Below are 20,071 nucleotides of genomic sequence, written 5' to 3'. Positions count from 1 at the left end.
CTGCCCCAGCCTGGAGCCCCCTCCCACACCCTGAACCTGACATTTCTAGACCCACCCCGGTTAGAGCCCTCACCCCTCCTGCACCCCAACCCCCTGCCCCAGCCCAGTGAAAGGGAGGGAGGGAGAATGCAGTAAGTGGGGGGGGTGGAGCCTCAGGGAAGGGGCGGGGCTAGGGTGCTCGGTTTTGTGTGACTAGAAAGTTGGCAACCCTAAGGGGCTGGGATGTGCCAGGTGAAAGAGCCCAGGTGAGTGATCCCAGGTGGGAGGTGAATGCAGGGGGTGGATCAAGCCCGGTAGTCTGCAAGGTGTCAGTAAACCCCGATGTGGGGGAGGGTGGGGGGGGAGATGATCCCTTGGCGGGGGAGGGGGAGAATCAGTCCTAGCTGGAGGGTCTGGGGTGGATAAGCCCCTGTGGGAGGGGAGGGCAGGGTGGCTGCAGTGAGCCCGGCGGGGGCGGGGCCAGTGACGAGGGAGGCGGATCAGTGAGCCCGGCGGGGGAAGGGGCGGGATTAGTGACCCTGGGGGCGGGGCTGAGTTGAAGCGCTTCCGTCCAGTATCCGGACGCAGCGGGGTCCCGTGGCGGGCGGGTCACGTGATCGGGCTCAGCTGACGGCCAGCCGGGCGAGCTGACAGGGGCAGGGCGCAGGCGCTGCCCGGGCTCCACCATGGAGCGCGCGGACCCGGTCTGGGAGCGGGCCTGGGCCCTGGACGAGATCCGCAAGGGCAGCCAGAGCTGGTCGCTGGCCGCGGACGCCGGGGTGAGCGTTGGGCGGCGGCGGCGGCGGCTCGGGGCCAGGGGCGCGGCTCCCGGGGGGCTGGCGGCGGGGGTTAAGGGAGGTGACTGGTGAGGGGAGGCGGGGGGCTGGTAGGTTGAGGTGAAGCGGGTGGCTGATGAAGGGGGCTATAGGGGAGGTGGGGGCGAAGGGGGTGGCTGGCTGGCTAGCGAGAGGTGAAGGGAGCTATGGGAGAAGGTGGGGGGCTGGCAGGGGGTGGCTGGTGAGGGAGAGGTGAAGGGAGCTATGGGAGAAGGTGGGGGGCTGGCAGGGGGTGGCTGGTGAGGGAGAGGTGAAGGGAGCTATGGGAGAAGGTGGGGGGCTGGCAGGGGGTGGCTGGTGAGGGAGAGGTGAAGGGAGCTATGGGAGAAGGTGGGGGGCTGGCAGGGGGTGGCTGGTGAGGGAGAGGTGAAGGGAGCTATGGGAGAAGGTGGGGGGCTGGCAGGGGGTGGCTGGCTAGCGAGAGGTGAAGGGAGCTATGGGAGAAGGTGGGGGGCTGGCAGGGGGTGGCTGGTGAGGGAGAGGTGAAGGGAGCTATGGGAGAGATGGAGGAGATGGTGGGATGGCTGGTGAAGGGGCTGGCAGGGGGAGGTGAAGGGAGCTGGGGGGGTAATGAGAGGTTGTGGGGGAGGTGATTCCCCAGGTGGACTTGCTCTCAGCCTCTGGACCCTCCTTAGCCTCTCCAGGCACCCACTTCCCTCTCCCCATGCTGCAGCTGCACCAGGGGGCCGTTCCCCAGGTGTTTCTCATTGCTCACCGATGGGGGCCAAGCCTGCTTCTTACTGGCCCCCTGTGGGGGCCAGGGTCCTCAGGCAGCCTGTATCCCCCTTTAGCGGGTGCAGTCAAGAGGGTCTTGGCAGTTGGGAGCAGTGGGGTGCTTGTGGTGGGGGCAGGGCCCAAGGGCTGAGCCAGCTGTGTTCCCCAAAGCTAGCTGCAAAAGTAGGGGTAGGCTCATGGATCGGGGGGAAGGGGAGGTCATATGCAAGCTGGCAGTGGGGCTCTTTGGGCAGCTGCCTCTAATGAGGGGTGTGTTTCTCCTGTGCTGTGCGGATTCTTGAATATATGGACCCTCCTCTGCAGTCTGGAAACCCAAACATGGCACTCGGGTGCTAGTTCCCAAGAGCTGGTGAATCCCTCCCCTTTCCAGAAGTACAAACAGAAAATGAAACTGATCTTGCTCTCCACACTGAGGGCCACTTTCCCTGTGAATGGGGGATGGGCAACCCACAGATGTCCTGAGAGCTCTAGAATTTCCCATTTCCCCTCTTTCCTAATCCCCTCTGTGACTTTCTCTCCCTCCTATCTGTTCAGTGCATGTACCAGTAGTGACAGGTTCAGCGTTAATTACCTTCAGAAATTTCTCAGGTTGGCAGCACACCTAGGATGGTGCTGTGGAAAGCTGCCATCCTGGGGTTTGCCCTCACTTTCCCATGTCACATCGAGTCCTCATGGAATCATAGTGTGACTAGGGCCTGGTGGGGATGCCATGGTGAAAAGAGAGGGATGTGATGCCACTTTAAATCCAACCCCTCAGCAAATCAGTGGTGGTTTCTGCTATTTTAATACTCTTATTTTATGAGCTGACCCTGTGTGAACTGCAAAAAATAAACCACAAAAATAATGGGGTGGGGCGGGGGGAAGTCACAAGAACAATTAGAGTATTAGTGACTTGAGTCAGGAGTTCTCCAGTCTAAAATATTTTTTTTGTCACTTTCCTGTTTTTAATTCACTTGAATGAATTGCTGTGGCCTTTTTATTGTGACTAAAGTTATCTGAAATTCAACACCACTCTCTTATGTGTTTTGTAAATAGCTTCTTCATTTTCTGCAAGAGTTTTCCCAGCAGACCATCTCCAGGACGCATGAAATTAAAAAACAAGTAGACGGACTGATTCATGAAACCAAAGCCACAGACTGTCGCCTACATAATGTCTTCAGTGACTTTCTTATGTTGTCCAACACGCAGTTCATTGAAAATGTGAGTGCACCAGGATCTAACAGGCTTAGAAGCAAGTGATATAGTTTGGAGTATGTTAAAATAGAGAGCATTTCTCCTAGATCTCTATTGTTTGATCATTTTTGTTTGGCAACCCTGTAACTATTGGTGGGGTGATGTATTGTTTCTGATGATTTTGTCTGTTCAGAAGTCACTTCTCTAAATTATGCCAGAAATATTAGGCAAGTTTGTGGTTCTGGTTTCTTTACACTGTATTTTCTGTTACGGAATGACACTATTGGTGATCGCAGATGTGAACATCAGTGTTTCAGTACAGTTAGAAGTTGGATGTGAAAAATGTTGGCGTTACACACTTAACTACTAAGTGAGTAATGCTATAACAATGAATCGCTTTAATTTCTTTAGGCATTCTGAAGTGCTCTGCACGCTGGCAGATATTTTGCCTTGATCAACATTGTACTCAGATTGTGCTTGGCTTACATAAAGCAGAAATACTTTTTTACTGTAAGGGCCTTTGTACAGGGACAAAGCAGTGGAGAATCAGGCCCTGGGCATCTTTAGATACTGTGATACCTAGCTGTGTTGTGCTGCATCATAATGCTGCTGTGTAAGACATTTAAAAGATGATATTGTGGGTGCTCAGTGTATTTGAAAATGTGGTCCAAATTGTCTCAAGTTGGTTGCCCAAAAATTGAAGTACTCTGAATCGGGGGCTGCTTCTAAGACCTTTGGCCTAACCTTTTCTGTGCTTCAGTTACTAATCTGCGAACCAGTTTAACGTCTTACCAGATGTTCGTAGCTAGGTTTGGCAAGCTGGTCAATTGACCGTCCCTTATTTGATCATGGTCATGTATTCCAGCAAGTGTCCTGATGTAGGCAGCAGCCTACCTTTCTGATTGCATCATCAGTGCACATGGTGGTTTACAAAGCACATTAAATAAGTTAAGACAGTCTTTGCCTGAAGAATTTACAGTCTAAAATGACTACACAAATGTGCAAAAATTAATTCAGAAGAGAGTGGGGGAGGGAGAGGAGGGTTCATAGAATCATAGAATATCGGGGTTGGAAGGGACCCCTAAAGGTCATCTAGTCCAACCCCCTGCTCGAAGCAGGACCAATTCCCAGTTAAATCATCCCAGCCAGGGCTTTGTCAAGCCTGACCTTAAAAACCTCTAAGGAAGGAGATTCTACCACCTCCCTAGGTAACGCATTCCAGTGTTTCACCACCCTCTTAGTGAAAAAGTTTTTCCTAATATCCAATCTAAACCTCCCCCACTGCAACTTGAGACCATTACTCCTCGTTCTGTCATCTGCTACCATTGAGAACAGTCTAGATCCATCCTCTTTGGAACCCCCTTTCAGGTAGTTTAAAGCAGCTATCAAATCCCCCCTCATTCTTCTCTTCTGCAGGCTAAACAATCCCAGCTCCCTCAGCCTCTCCTCATAAGTCATATGTTCCAGACCCCTAATCATTTTTGTTGCCCTTCGCTGGACTCTCTCCAATTTATCCACATCCTTCTTGTAGTGTGGGGCCCAAAACTGGACACAGTACTCCAGATGAGGCCTCACCAATGTCGAATAGAGGGGGACGGTCACGTCCCTTGATCTGCTCGCTATGCCCCTGCTTATACATCCCAAAATGCCATTGACCTTCTTGGCAACCAGGGCACGCTGCTGACTCATATCCAGCTTCTTGTCCACTGTCACCCCTAGGTCCTTTTCTGCAGAACTACTGCCTAGCCATTCGGTCCCTAGTCTGTAGCGGTGTATTGGATTCTTCCATCCTAAGTGCAGGACCCTGCACTTATCCTTATTGAACCTCATCAGATTCCTTTTGGCCCAATCCTCCAATTTGTGTAGGTCCTTCTGTATCCTATCCCTCCCCTCCAGCGTATCTACCACTCCTCCCAGTTTAGTATCATCTGCAAATTTGCTGAGAGTGCAATCCACACCATCCTCCAGATCATTTATGAAGATATTGAACAAAACCGGCCCCAGGACCGACCCTTGGGGCACTCCACTTGATACCGGCTGCCAACTAGACATGGAGCCATTGATCGCTACCCGTTGAGCCCGACAATCTAGCCAGCTTTCTACCCACCTTATAGTGCATTCATCCAGCCCATACTTCCTTAACTTGCTGACAAGAATGCTATGGGAGACCGTGTCAAAAGCTTTGCTAAAGTCAAGAAACAATACATCCACTGCTTTCCCTTCATCCACAGAACCAGTAATCTCATCATAAAAGGCGATTAGATTAGTCAGGCATGACCTTCCCTTGGTGAATCCATGCTGGCTGTTCCTGATCACTTTCCTTTCATGCAAGTGCTTCAGGATTGATTCTTTGAGGACCTGCTCCATGATTTTTCCAGGGACTGAAGTGAGGCTGACTGGCCTGTAGTTCCCAGGATCCTCCTTCTTCCCTTTTTTAAAGATTGGCACTACATTAGCCTTTTTCCAGTCATCCGGGACTTCCCCGGTTCGCCACGAGTTTTCAAAGATAATGGCCAATGGCTCTGCAATCACAGCCGCCAATTCCTTCAGCACTCTCGGATGCAACTCGTCCGGCCCCATGGACTTGTGCACGTCCAGCTTTTCTAAATAGTCCCTAACCACCTCTATCTCCACAGAGGGCTGGCCATCTCTTCCCCATGTTGTGATGCCCAGCGCAGCAGTCTGGGAGCTGACCTTGTTAGTGAAGACAGAGGCAAAAAAAGCATTGAGTACATTAGCTTTTTCCACATCCTCTGTCACTAGGTTGCCTCCCTCATTCAGTAAGGGGCCCACACTTTCCTTGGCTTTCTTCTTGTTGCCAACATACCTGAAAAAACCCTTCTTGTTACTCTTGACATCTCTCGCTAGCTGCAGCTCCAGGTGCGATTTGGCCCTCCTGATTTCATTCCTATATGCCCGAGCAATATTTTTATACTCTTCCCTGGTAATATGTCCAACCTTCCACTTCTTGTAAGCTTCTTTTTTATGTTTAAGATCCGCTAGGATTTCACCATTAAGCCAAGCTGGTCGCCTGCCATATTTACTATTCTTTCGACTCATCGGGATGAGTTCATTAAAATTTCATTAAAATTCCTTTCCCAACACAGAGAGAAGATTTAACTTAATTTTTCTTTTCTTTTTTTGTAATGTTTAGTCTTGAATCAGTTCACATTTAAACGCTAAGCTGACATTGCTTAAAAAAAGGTAATAATGATCATTCCTGTTTTTAGAACTTCACCTTATTGTGTGTTACATTTTTCTGAGTTAAAGTAAATCAGTTAAGTAACTTGTTTTTTTGTAATTAGGCATAAGGCTAAGCCTATTGGAGACCATAAAGTCTTACTCTTTTGTTACTGTTCTAATAAATTAGTGCTTTAAAATATTTGACCATTTGTGATGTTTGATCTGTCAATTTACCAGTTATTTTTGGAACAGCCAAATGCCCAACCCTATTCATAAAATGGTTTTGGAATTCACCTATGAAAGGTGCTACAGGAGTACAAAATATTTTCAACTAAACTGTAGAAAAAATGCCCAGTCTTCTAATCATGCTAAATTAATACATGTGTTTTTTAAATAAATGCATTAGACAGTTCTAAAATAGCATCATGCTGAATCTCTCAGATGTAAATGATCGTGTTTGTCTATTTCCTGGAAAAGTAGTGGGAATAGAGTCTCAATATGTTAATGAATTTTTCTATACCTTGTGGACAGTATCTGATTTTTTCATCATCTGCAGCAGAACGTTATATTAATTTGAATCAATTCTCTTGGATCCATAGAGAGTATATGATGATGAAGTGGAAGAACCTATTCACAAAGCTGAAGTAGGAGACAAAGCAGAACAGGTTAGATGACTTATATTATTACGAGTGATGACACTGTGTTTGGAGCTGTGGAAAACATAGAAGAAGACACAAGTTTTTTTTTTTTTTTTTTTTTTTTTACTCCCAGGCACTTGCAACTTAGAGGCTGAATCTTGTTTACGTTACTCTTGCCAGTCCACCTGTTGGATGACTTGAGTCTCACAACCCTAAAAACTCAGGAGCACTATTGAGGACTACTGGTGTATCGTGACTTCAAGCCCAGAGTCTTGTGTCCAGTAGCCAAGCTTAAATTCTAGTTTTCTAAGTGCAACACATAATTGTAGCAAAAGAGGCAGGGGGCTAAACACTCTTCACAAATCCTGGAGTTGTGACTAGACACAGGATTGTGTCTGGAACCCTGTAATGGTGCAAAGCCAGGAAGTCCTTTCTTCATTTGGTAATTAAATGCACTTGGAAGCTAAAAGATCTCTTGTATTTTGGGGTTGGTAAAATGGAATTTAATCTGCGATAGAATCGAATACATCTTTTCATCAGTTTTAAGCTTACCAAAGTAGTTTTTGTCATTTTAACTACAGTGAAACAGCTCTGTTGAGAGACCACAATTTTCAGTCTCACTGCTATGACATATTTCAGAGTAACAGCCGTGTTAGTCTGTATTCGCAAAAAGAAAAGGAGGACTTGTGGCACCTTAGAGACTAACCAGTTTATTAGAGCATAAGCTTTCGTGAGCTACAGCTCACTTCATCAGATGCATATCGTGGAAACTGCAGCAGACTTTATATATACACAGAGAATATGAACCAATACCTCCTCCCACCCCACTGTCCTGCTGGTAATAGCTTATCTAAAGTGATCATCAGGTGGGCCATTTCCAGCACAAATCCAGGTTTTCTCACCCTCCACCCCCCCCCCCCACAAATTCACTCTCCTGCTGGTGATAGCCCATCCAAAGTGACAACTCTTTACACAATGTGCATGACAATCAAGTTGGGCTATTTCCTGCACAAATCCAGGTTTTCCTCACATCCCCCCCACCCCCATACACACTGGCTATTACCAGCAGGAGAGTGAGTTTGTGTGTGTATGGGGGTGGGGGGGATGTGAGGAAAACCTGGATTTGTGCAGGAAATAGCCCAACTTGATTGTCATGCACATTGTGTAAAGAGTTGTCACTTTGGATGGGCTATCACCAGCAGGAGAGTGAATTTGTGTGGGGGGGTGGAGGGTGAGAAAACCTGGATTTGTGCTGGAAATGGCCCACCTGATCACTTTAGATAAGCTATTACCAGCAGGACAGTGGGGTGGGAGGAGGTATTGGTTCATATTCTCTGTGTATATATAAAGTCTGCTGCAGTTTCCACGATATGCATCTGATGAAGTGAGCTGTAGCTCACGAAAGCTTATGCTCTAATAAATTGGTTAGTCTCTAAGGTGCCACAAGTCCTCCTTTTCTTTTTGCTATGACATAGTTGAACCCACCATCAGAGGTGGAAACCATACCTCTATGCCACCAAGGGATCTTGAAGGTAGCTGTATTGAGAGTGGGCTCAATGCTGATTTGGAGCTAACCTCCTGCAGTTATGTTTGACAGTGAAAATGACTTTGGCTAAAACTAAACAGAAATACGGTGTTTCTGTTATTTAAAGGAGAAAACCCGGGAGCAAAAAGAAGCAGATTTGATTCCTAAAATCCAGGAAGCCGTGAACTATGGGTTGCAAGTGCTGGACAGTGCTTTTGAGCAGCTGGACATCAAAGCAGGCAATTCAGACTCTGAAGAGGAAGAAACTAATGAAAGGGTAGAACTAATACTGGAGCCAAAGGTAAAGAAACCTGCCTTTGGGGAGCACTGGGCTTGAATCTTATCTCATGTACACCAGTGCAAGCTGGGAGCAATACCAGCCACGTTGGTTATGCTGGTGTAAAACTGATACAAGTTGCATCAGAATTGGGCCCATTGTTTGGGGCTGAAGTGGCGGGCAGCAGCGCCCCTTGCTGAGCTATCTCTGGAATTGTGTAACTAGCTCTTATGTCTTAGAGCCAACCAGATAGTAGTTGTATGTACTTGCAAAGAGTACATAGAAAAAGGCCCTGTGCCCTTTTCTGTGGGTTTTCTGGTGCATGTTGAAATACAAGGGGTAGTTCGTATTGATGGGTTTGGGAGGGGGGCACATTCAGTTTTGTGTGGGGAGGCGGTCTTAATGAATGTGAACTCTCTCTCTTTTTTTTTTATTGAGTCCCTTTATGGGGTTCAAAGACAGTTTAATGGATAGAGACACGATCTCCATTGGACCAGCGAATAACAGCCCTAACCATCAATTCTAGACCCAGGACTCCAACCTAATACTTGTATTCTTCCAGTCTTCACAAGCATTATTCAGCACCTGATTTGGAACTGAAAACTGTTTTGGGACTAATGGTCTGCGTAGTGTTGGGGTCTTTAGAGGGGGGGAAAAAAAAAGTGCGGTATTGTTTTGAAATAGGAACTGTAAAGTGTCTTCTCCATGGCATAGAGATATAAACAAAACCCAACCCTCTTTGTCTCTTTACAGGATCTCTATATTGATAGGCCTTTACCTTATTTAATTGGTTCCCAGCTGTTCATGGAACGTGATGATGTTGGGCTGGGGGATTTCTCTAGCGAAGGTTTGTGCGGGCATTGGCCTTATTTATGTTGGTAACTAGTTCCTGGCTTATTGCTTTGGCTCATGTTGAAGTGAATGGCACGGATTATGTTGTGTGTTGGTGATTTTGGTGACTGATGTACTAAGGGGGGGTGTGCATGCACCATATCAGGTACCTGCTAAGAGCTTAATGTTACAGCGAACTGGCCAAGCTTAATGTGACTGAGTGCTCAGTGCTTACAAGATCTGAGGTTTGTGGGCATGGAATGGAGGGATTATCATAACCTGTGCTTTTCAAACCAATCTCTCCTTTACACAGTGTTTAATTCTCCATTTACGATGCTGTAGGGTAGATGTCTGTGTTCTGAAGGCTGGAAAGCTGCATGTGTCACTGTGCTGTCTGAACTGAGCTCTCTTTTCTGTTTGTCATTTTTGAATAGAAGGGTCAGTAGACAGTGATCGTGGGAGTGTAATTGACAGTGAAGAAAATGATGAAGAGGTAAGAGGGGAAGATAACTGTCTAAGCTCGTTGGGGCAGGGGCTATCTTTGTTCTGTTTGTACAACACCTAGCATAGTGGGGTTCTGGTCCATGACTGGAGCTCCTGGGTGCTATGATGATACAAATAATTTTTTGCATAAACACTTGGGCTTCTTGATTATGTGATTGTATGATGGCCTCATTATTTAGAATGACGTTTTCCACTCCAACATCACTAAAGGGTCAAATCTTTTTTTTTTAAATTGTATGTTTTATCTGTGATGCAAGTATTTTACATTGCTGTTCTTGTGCGATAATTTTTCCTGAAACAAAATCTTTTCAATAGAGCAATAAAGAGACAGTAGTTCTAATTTTGCTGCCTATATTGAGCCATGCATATTTGGCTGAAGTATTTTCAGTCTAATCACTTATTGTTGAAATGACAGAAAGTTAGATCTTCCCATGGCTTCCCACGAGCTGCAGGTATATGCAATGACCCAGTATGGTGACAAGATGAACAGAAACCCCATTCATTGCTTACTCTGTCAACCTGCTTGTCTCTACTGATTATGGTGAACCATAACTTGTGGTTTTATACATTTACTGTATCACATCTTTTGCATCTGACAAGCTATGTCTGTAATGTGTACATTACATGCACCAGCTGTGTGCTAATTAGTGGAAGCATACTCTCTGCTCCTGAAAAAGTTTTGCTTTCTGCATTTTATAAGACTGGAGCTTTCCTTCTGAGCCAGACTAAAACTCCTATTAAAATATGTTGAACATTTTTCTGAAACAAAGCCTTAAAAACTCTTGTGCATCAGTCATGGTCTGTAGTGCCTAGTTATTAGACTGCTGGGTTCAGTGACGGAAAGCAAGCCGAATAGGTGCAATAGGCTGTTTTCGTGGTCAGAACTGCTGCAGGCATGGAATTTTAAAGCGTTCTACCTTAGGCACATAGCATGACTGTGTGCATTGTCTGTTTATCAAATTGCTTTTGCATTCTAGGAATCAGATGATGAATTTGGAAACCCAAGTGAGGACGATCAAAAGCCAGTAAGGGCAAGTACTGTGGAATGGAACAAAAGGCTGTCTGATGTTTAAATCAAGATTGGGTGCTTTTCTGAAAGACCTGCTCTAGGAATTACTTTGGAGAAGTTCTTTGGCCTGCGTTAGAGGCCAGACTAGATAATCACAGTAGTCCCTTCTGGCCTGGGAATTGATGTATCTATGTGCTGTACGCAATGGAGATGCAAGGGAGAGGAGATAGATAGGATTTTGTAGGGACAGCTGGTCAAAGTCTAGGTTAAAACACGAATCGTGTCATCTTTCAGATATCTTGTTTGTGTGCTCAGCATGTTTGGACCCAATGGCCCTTGGTTTGGAGGTGGGGTGGGGTGTGGGTGAATGCTTTAAAAATGAAGTAAAGCCCACTTGCAGTTCAAGTCTAAACCTTCAGAAATGCACAATGTCACAGATAAAACAGAAAAGGCAAAGTAGATAGGGGATGAAGCAGAAGGGAAGCTGGAAGGTAGAAACAGAGGTAGGAGGGGTATATGTGTAATGGTGAGGATACTGTCCTTATGATCAGATTTTTTTTGTCATCTCTCTTCCCTTTAGTTAATTGGGGGACCTGTCTGTTCGTGCTGGGCCCAGGGATAATATGCAGCATTACTTGGGGCTTAGAACACTTCCTTCCCTGTCATCCCTACCCCCCAAAAATCATACCCTGAAAACTAGTTAAATGTTCTTGTAAGCAAATTCAGTTCAGTCCGCTGGCCCTTCTTTTTCTGGCTGTAACAGATAACAATGACTTGTGTTGTTGCTTTTCAGAGAAGGACATTTGTGAGTGATGAGGAGGATGGGTGTGACCTCTTTGGTGACTCTGAAAAAGAGGAAGAGGAGGAAGAGGACTTAGAAGAAAACACAAGGCCGGTAAGGAATGAGGCATAATTCCCTCTTGCGGGTGTGAAGGAATTGAAATACTATCAGTAATGTGAGTAAATGAGCAAGCACAGTGATGGCTAGGAGGTCTCTGGCACGGGGTGTAGCAGAGACTGTTGAGGCTCCCTTCTAGCATTATTGCCTGTTCATGATACCTCTTGGGATGCCAGAGGCCCAGGTTGGCTCCAGAGCCACCTCTGTAGCTGTGCAAAGTAGCTTATTGTGCTCCTACATGCAAATGTTGTCTCTCACTCTGGGGACTGCCCAAAAGCAAGGTGGCGGCTTTAAGAATTTTGAAGAAAAGTAGGAAATGGCTTGTGTTCTTGCCTCATGACCCATTAAATTACCTGATATTTTAAACTTGCATAATACTTTCTGTCCTGCAGGATTCCAAAGTGCTTTGCAAACCATTGGCATACAGCCCTATTGAAGCAGTGCTGCCTCTGGTGTGGATCATGGCATCCAATAGGGGAAGGGAAGTGATTAGCTCAGAATATTGGGACAAAACCCTTCCTCTTACACACAGTGCTAGGACGTGAGCTCCCTTCCCTAAGGATCTGATCTGAACCCCCTTCCTATCCCATGCGCTAGTGGGGTTGAAACTCTGTGGATTAGCCTCAGATGAAGGAAGGGCTGATTGATTCTGCTGGCATCTGTACCTGTGTGTTTACAGGTATCAAACCTGTTGCTTGCGCTGCTAAACTGTCCCCTTGGGTAATGTTCTTATCTCTGCCAGTAAGGGGTGAGCCAAACACTCATTGAGACATAAAATAGGACTTCACTGAAAGGAATACAATGTTTTCTTCCTTCTCCTTGTTGTACCCTCAGAAAAAGAAAAGACCAACGTCATTTGCAGATGAGCTGGCAGCGCGGATCAAAGGGGATGTGCCTAGCAAACAAGATGAAGAGCAGTCCTGTAAGCTACTCTTTTTAGTACATGTCTGTGGGGAAGTGCTAGGGTCTTGAGGTTGTTTGAGGAGTTCTTTGTAATAGTACAATAGTATTTTCATGTGTGAGTGCGTTTTTCATGAAAGCAAATAGCATGCGTCTGTCCTCTTGCAATCAAGGACAAGTAAATGATACAGACAATGACATTCTAATAACACAGCATTTGACAATGGGGTTCTAAAGGGGTTCTGGCCAGGAGTAGGTATGAATGTCATGTTGGAATTTGTATGGAGAACCAGTAGAGTCCTCCAGTCAGGAATAGGTTAATCCAGCGGTCCCCATCTTTCTTGTGGGAATAGCATAGCCAGAAGACTCTGGCAAGCGCCGGACACCCTGCCGCTGAAATGCCGCTGCTGAAAACCGGCAGCGGGAAGAAGCATTGCCACCAAGAAAACGGCAACGCTTCTCGGCAGCATTTTGGCGGCGGGGTGTCCCGTGGGTGCGCAAAAATGCCCTGGCGGGTGCCATGCCACAGGCCCTGCACTGTGGACCCCTGGGCTAATCACTTCTCCACTTCCCTGCAGATTAGGTCAGGAAGGGGATTCTTGCCTTGTCTGCTCCCCACATGGTGAAAAATTGTGCATTGGTGTATGCGCATTGTTTGACTGTTTCATCTGACTTAGGGGGAGACGCTGGCCACTAGCCTCTTCCCCTTCTGGCTGTTCTAAGAGTGAGAGAAACAAAATATTCTAGTGCTTTAGTATGTTCAGGCTTTTAAATAAGACCTAACCTGTCAATATCACTTGTACTCAGAGAAATCTTCCTTACTGCTGGTGTTAGTTAGTCCCACCATAGACTAAGATTGTGAAAGATTTTTGCATCTTTACTCTCGACCATTTAGACCACCGGTTGTTGTTTTTCTACTTTGCTCAGCTTGAATAGTCAAACTAGATTGGTCCTTTTCATGCTTAATTTGAAAAAATGTTCTTGTTTATGAAAATAAATAGAGGCATCTTCCAGATATACCCCCATCAAATACTTTTAAATTAAAATCTTTAATCTGTAAAGTGCCTGACATGTTGGGGCCCTGATATATAAAGTTTAAGTGCTACTGTAATAAAAAATGACAAATTTCTATTCACCTCAAGCTCTGAAAATGTTCACTCAATTGAACAATTGGCATAAAACTAATTTGCAGGGTTGCTTCAGGAAGCTGTGCAATGTAGAAAAATATACAAATGGGCTCTTGTTCTGACTCATGTTTTAAGATGCATTTATAGCAAACTGGCCTCCAGTAATAAATCACAAGAGTAAAGATGAACTCTTTTTAATGACCTCTTCATCTTTTCTTCTTCAAGCTCTGTCAGCAGAAATCAAAACGAAGAAGACTGTGAAAGAAAAGAAGGAAGTTAGAGTTCCATCAGACGGTAGGGCTTCCTCCTCTGCTCTGTAGCTTCTGCTTCTAAATTTGTGGGGGGGGGGGGGGGGGAGGGTCAGATCTTCCGGATAAAGTGATATATTCCAGAAACCCCACTTCTGCACTATATCAATTAGCATCCTTCAGTTTATACGACTGGCAGTAAAGTAGCCTGTGTTCATGTCTGCACCAAGCAAGAGTAGAAATGGATATAGAGGAAGTTCCTTGCTCACACATGATCTTACTTGGCTTGGTCCAGTTGCTACAGATCTCATGCTTAGTTGCTACAGTGATACGTGTAATGTCAGAACTTCTATAGAATAGACAAAGCTGATTTTTTTTCTTGTGCATGTATGTCTGTAAAATCAAAACAGGATTGTTACCATGGAGCATGTAGGTTATTTGGCCCCTTCTCTGTGATGCTTCCTGAGAATGCAGAGGAGTAGGCCCAATTAACAGCTCTCCTGCAGTATGCATGTGCTTTGTTTCTAGATGACGAGGATGACATCTTCAAACCTCCCGAGCTGACTGATGAAGACTTCTCGCCATTTGGTTCGAAGGGTGGCCTTTTCAGTGGTGGGATGGGACTCTTTGACAATGAGGAGGAGGTTAGTTACTGGTGGGGTAGAGGGGCACATGGATTCTTTCACAGATGTCCCCCTGAAAAAGGGATTGATGCTGTTGGAAGGTGAGGAGAGAGGAACTCTCAAACTTACCACAACATAATGCTCGAGTGAGGTTCTGCATTTTGTTCCTCTGTGCATGATGCCCTTTCTCCAATAGTTGATCTTTAAATATTCATGGTAAATAGGCCCGATGAGATGTTAGATGGGGTGGGATCTGAGTTACTACAGAAAATTCTTTCCTGGGTATCTGGCTGGTGAATCTTGCCCATATGCTCAGGGTTTAGCTGATTGCCATATTTGGGGTCAGGAAGGAATTTTCCTCCAGGGCAAATTGGAAGAGGCCCTGGAGGTTTTTCACGTTCTTCTGTAGCATGGGGCGCGGGTCATTTGCTGGAGGATTCTCTGCACCGTGAAGTCTTTAAACCACAATTTGAGAACTTCAATAGCTCAGACATAGGTGAGAGGTTTTTCGCAGGAGTGGGTGGGTGAGATTCTATGGCCTGCATTGTGCAGTAGGTTGGACTAGATGATCATAATGGTCCCTTCTGACCTTAGTATCTATGAATCTATAGTATTAAAAGCAATGAGGGGATGGCTTGGCATTCTGAAAATCACATTGGAAATAGATTCCTTGGATTCACAGGTTCAGCTCACAGCTGGGTTGACTCAGCCCTTCTTTTTGAGGTAGATAAATCAAGGAAAGTGCAGTTAACTGAAAAGACCTGTGCGGAGTAAAGACTTTTAAAGACAGCTCCAAATGGATGCTGAAAATCATGTGCCTCTCTTCAGAAAAGAGCAGATTTGACCCTGGGGTCTTTGGGCAGAATATCCCTCCCACTCCCTCTGCACCATTAGCATTTATGGATTTTGTCAATAACTGCTCTGCCACCACTACCCCAGAGGTGGCCATATTGCAACAGTGCAGTATATACATAACTTGTGGAGTGCTGTGTGATCCTTTGGAATGGAAGGCCAGCTGTATAGACCTAAAACTAATGTTTAATAGCCTCCCTGACCCATCTTAGACTCTTGGTTCACCCCTTGGTCCTGTTAACCTGCGATTGTACAACTCCTGGGTACCTGCACTGCCCAGAAAACTTAATGCGTACATTTGTTTGTGTATGTAAAATTGATTTACAGAGAGATGCAACTAAACTATCTCTTTTCTCTCTTCTCTCCCGCCCCCACATTTATACATATTTCAGTTCTATGCAGAAAAATGTTGGTATTGTGAAAAGAAACGCTTGTATTTCTAATAAGATTTAAGAGTCAGCAGGTAAACAAGAAAAATAACTACTTGTGTGTTACGAGCTAGAGTCAGCTGACTGACTTAGAGCAGCAACTGTTGGCTTTTGTGGCTACACCCGCACAGCTCCTTAAACAGGCTGTTGAGCTACTAGTCATGACCAATGAGACATAGGATAGAAGCATGACATTAACAGTGCACCCACTGATTCATATGTTCCCTGAGGTCAAAGCTTTGCTATCTAGCGACTTGTAGAGCAGACTTACCCTGGAGTGGGTGTCAGAGATCACAAAGATTGTGACATTTATTGGATACTTTCCAACAGAACGGGGAGCCTCTTTATTACAGATATCTGTCCACCCACTCCAACTCTTCCTTCATCTGTTTTAAAGTACTCAAAATATATTTCCACTCTAAGCAGCAGTAATTGATTTTTCTTTTAATTATAGGATTGTAAGTTTGGTTTTTGACATCAATGCATATTTGGGTAAAATAACTAGGCTCTCATTTATTATTGTAAAAGTTTCCGTCATCATCTTAATTTTTATTAAATGTTTCCTTTTTCAGTATAGACACATCTTCCATAACGCTTAGTAGAAGAATGAGTCTGCGGCAGGATTCCTCAAGAAGCCTGTTTTCAAACAGCTGTACCCAAATCCCTTTTATACACTAGGGCTGGGATATTTTTGGGGGTGCCAGAGACAGTTGGATGCTTAACATCCTCTGAGTTTCAGTGATGCCCAGCTCTTAGGATCCTTGAGTGGTACCTAGGGTGACATTTTCAAAGTGCTCGTTTGAGTGATCAGCATAGGGCAATTGGAACCTGTGTTTACCATTTGAGGAGCACAATTTCAAGTTCTCTTCAGCTTCTGGTAATCTATCTGGAGCTATGTGGATTTGGCATGTCTCTAGCCAAGGGAGCAATGTGTCTATGCAGATGCGGAAGAGATTCCATAGTAGTCAGCTGTTCTTTTGAGTTGTAACATGTACTTTTGGGGAACAGGGGGACTTTAAATGCCAATCTAAATCTGTCACACTGCATACTATGACCAGTGATGTTAACCCTTTCTTTTGTCCTGGTCTGAAACTCGAGAGATTCATGCTATGCCCCTATCCCTCTTATGCCCTGTCTACATGAAAAAGTTGCATTGGGATAACCTAAAGGATTAATTTAAATCAATATACAGTAGAACCGCAGAGTTACAAAGATGAGAGTTACGAACTGACTGGTCAACCACACATCTCATTTGGAACCAGAAGTATGTAATCAGGCAGCAGCAGAGACCACCCCCCCCCACCCCAAAAGGCAAATACAGTACTGTTAAACATAAACTACTAATAAAAAGGGAAATTAAAAAAAAAAGACTTGACAAGGTGAACTGTTTCTGTGCTTGTTTCATTTAAATTAAGATGGTTACATGCAGCATTTTTCTTCTGCAGGGTAAAGTTTCAAAGCTGTATGAAGTCAAAGTTGGGTTGTAAAGTTTTGAAAGAACCGCAACATTTTGTTCAAAATTACAAACACTTCAGATTCACAAACAACCTCCATTCCCAAGGTGTTTGTAATTCTGAGGTTCTACTGTAGTTAAAACCATTGCAAGGCCATGTGGATGCTTACATTGGTGTAGGAGTGGCTCTTTGGTTTAGCATAAATTGGTTGGGACCAGGTTTAATTTAAACTGAATAAAGCTACTCTTTTATACCAAAATAGGTGTCCATAAAAGTTTACACTAGCTTAACTAAATTGATGCAAGTTTGGGTGGCCAAGCCCTTAAACATGAAGTGAAGCAAAGGGGAAGAATGTTTTCTAATCCAGAACAAAAATGGAAATGTGTAGAAATGCACAGATTTCAACTTCTTCTCCACTGGCTGTTGCCCCAAGTCTGTATCTTTGCAGTCAGTTGATCAAGTTCTCACACTCTTCTGTTGTGCGTCTTTGTCTTCAATCAGAGCGATCTTTTTGCTGAAGCACCAAGAGGGGAAGATTTGAAAGAAAAAGAGCTGCGAGCCCCAATAAATGATGGTAAGAACTGATTTGTGCAAGTAGCACACATCTCCAGTTGCACTATAGGTGTCTGGATTCTCTGTGGTTGGTAATCGTCTCTTAAAGGGTGATCTGAACCAAACTAGATAAATAGCAAACTAATAAGCTAGAAAAGAAGTTAGTAGTTAACTCTACTAGACTCTCAACAGAATGCACGGTTTTCTGTTCTCAGTGGGGAAATATTCACATTTTTTTAAATTTTTTTTTAAAAAGCTAGATGTTTCTCCACTAACTTTTTTTTTTATAGTTTATGGCCCCCATCAGGTTGCTGGGTGGGAGATGTTCCCACTAGGGGCTTGATGCAGAGTCAAGTATGGAGTAATTTGCAGCAGGGTGTGTATATGGCCAAATGTTTTTTGAAAATGTTTATGCCTAAATTTAGGCTTCTAAATTCATATATGAGCAGCCTGACTCTGAAAAGTGCTATGTGCTCAGCTGTTCCTGTTGAAGTCATCTAACTCCAAGGGCTAAATTTGCAAATGGACCTTAGGCTCCTAAGTGATAGGCATTGTTTTTGGAGCACAGAGTGGATTTTTAAATGATGTATAACTTGTGGGTGATTTACAAGAGCTTGTCTCCACACAAGAATTCTTTTTATTCCTGACTTTTTAGTTTCATGGGCATGTTTTGCAACACGGAAGGGACATCTGGACTCGCTTTTTGTCTGTTGAGGAAAAACAACCACAGAAATTCAGAAAATGTGTCTAAAGCACATGGATTTGAAGCCATTTGGGCTCCTGAACAAAAACGAGAAAGCTCAGTACAATAGTCATGTTTCTTATACTGCAGTATTTGGGTGTTAGATGCAAACATTTTGTACAATTAAGTTATTGTCTTGTATTTCCCATAATTTCAGAGCCATCAACAAAGGCTTTACGGAAAGTTCCTGCGGGCGCGGTCTCTCTCTTCCCAGGTATGGTTCAATTGATGGTGACCTGCTTCATGCAGGGAATACATCTCTTGCTTTAAAACACACTACAAAAGTTATGTTATCCAGCACTTTACCAACCAGAAAGCTCTATAAAGCCAGAATTGCTTATCTTCATTGAAAGTCCAGTTTTTAGTCTGGTTGGTGCAGCGCCAGCAGGCTCCCTACCTGGCTCTGCGTGGCTCCCTGGAAGTGGCGACATTCCCTGCTTCTCCTGGGTGGAAGTGCAGCTAGGTGGCTCTGTGTGTTGGCTCTGCAGCTCTCATTGGCTGGGAACCATGGCAAATGGGAGTTGCATGGGCAGTGCAAGCGGGTGGGGGCAGCGTGCAGAGTTGCCTAGTCGCAGTCCTGCCTAGGAGCAGCAGGGACATGTTGACGCTTGTGGGGAGCCGCCTGAGGTGAGCGCTGCCCGCATCTGGCACCCCGCACCTTCTCCCGTACCCCAACTCCCTTCCTCGAACACCTCCTGCACCTAAACTCCTTCCCAGAGTCCACACTCCCTCTCTCCTGTGCTCCAGCCCTGAGCCCCCCGCACACCCAAACTCCCTCACTCTTAATTAACTGGAATTTTTCACTTACCAACACCCCACATTTCCCCAATATGCCGGATAACAATGCTTTTACTGTACAATAGTTTTAAAGAAAAAAACTGCCAAAATGCAGCACTGCTGTATTGGATATTCAGCATCAAACCATAGGAACTGTAAACATGCTAGGTCTGAATTTCACTGTGTTGTGTGCACTTGTAAAGATTCTGTGGGAGGCATTCAAGAAAGCGTGAATACCAGTGAAGTTGCTAGTATCATTTCTAAACTAGCATAATCTTGGATACCTTTTTTTTTTTAAGAATCTATTTGTATCAGTGATTCATATACTGACTGCATAAGGGCTTGGATATTGCATGTCCTATTCCTCTTTCAAGCAGTAGTATGGGCTGCATTTTAAAAGTTGGCTAGATCTTTACAGTATTGTGCCGTTTCTTCATGCTAGCCTGTTAAGTTTCTTTTGAAGGAGGTGGTTAAACTTGTTGTTTTCCCCCATGATCAAAAAGAGAAGAAATAGTTACAGAACTCCCTGTCCCCCTTAGTTTCTCTCAGGGAGCTGATCTGTGTGGGGAAGAGCTTCTGGAAGTATCTTTAGTTTTGAACTAGACAGCATGACGCACATTTTAAGTGTAGTAACAAAAGCAAACTGAGGTAACATGTTTGCACCAAAGTCTTATTTTTATATATTGGATATTCTTCCTATTTCATGCCCTACTGGCTGGTTCTAAGACTGGCTAGATGAGCTCAGAATTCCCTCATACCTTTTCACTAATGCACCAGGGA

The 20,071-nt window shown here is 44.9% G+C and overlaps 1 protein-coding gene across 7 annotated transcripts in view; it reads left to right on the top strand.

The window, feature by feature from the left end:
* The first annotated feature begins 559 nt into the window (after window positions 1-559).
* The window catches only part of LOC140914646 (WASH complex subunit 2C-like), a 53,991-nt gene continuing 34,479 nt past the window's right edge, over window positions 560-20,071 (top strand). For 5 of the 7 annotated variants that reach the window (XM_073353008.1, XM_073353011.1, XM_073353007.1 and 2 more), the window contains exons 1-13: window positions 560-758; window positions 2,586-2,750; window positions 6,506-6,571; window positions 8,197-8,370; window positions 9,100-9,193; window positions 9,612-9,670; window positions 10,659-10,712; window positions 11,484-11,585; window positions 12,423-12,510; window positions 13,841-13,909; window positions 14,392-14,507; window positions 17,722-17,794; window positions 18,672-18,728. In XM_073353008.1, the coding sequence (XP_073209109.1) occupies window positions 666-758; window positions 2,586-2,750; window positions 6,506-6,571; window positions 8,197-8,370; window positions 9,100-9,193; window positions 9,612-9,670; window positions 10,659-10,712; window positions 11,484-11,585; window positions 12,423-12,510; window positions 13,841-13,909; window positions 14,392-14,507; window positions 17,722-17,794; window positions 18,672-18,728 (1,210 nt within the window). In that variant the 5' untranslated portion in view covers window positions 560-665. The remainder of the gene's footprint in view (window positions 759-2,585; window positions 2,751-6,505; window positions 6,572-8,196; window positions 8,371-9,099; window positions 9,194-9,611; window positions 9,671-10,658; window positions 10,713-11,483; window positions 11,586-12,422; window positions 12,511-13,840; window positions 13,910-14,391; window positions 14,508-17,721; window positions 17,795-18,671; window positions 18,729-20,071) is intronic. The other 2 variants (XM_073353006.1, XM_073353009.1) reach the window with 2 other exon arrangements.

This window comes from Lepidochelys kempii, chromosome 7, assembly GCF_965140265.1.
Source record: "Lepidochelys kempii isolate rLepKem1 chromosome 7, rLepKem1.hap2, whole genome shotgun sequence".
Taxonomy (NCBI): domain Eukaryota; kingdom Metazoa; phylum Chordata; order Testudines; family Cheloniidae; genus Lepidochelys; species Lepidochelys kempii.
Note: the sequence above shows the minus strand (reverse complement) of the source record. Positions and strands in the feature narration are given on the sequence as shown.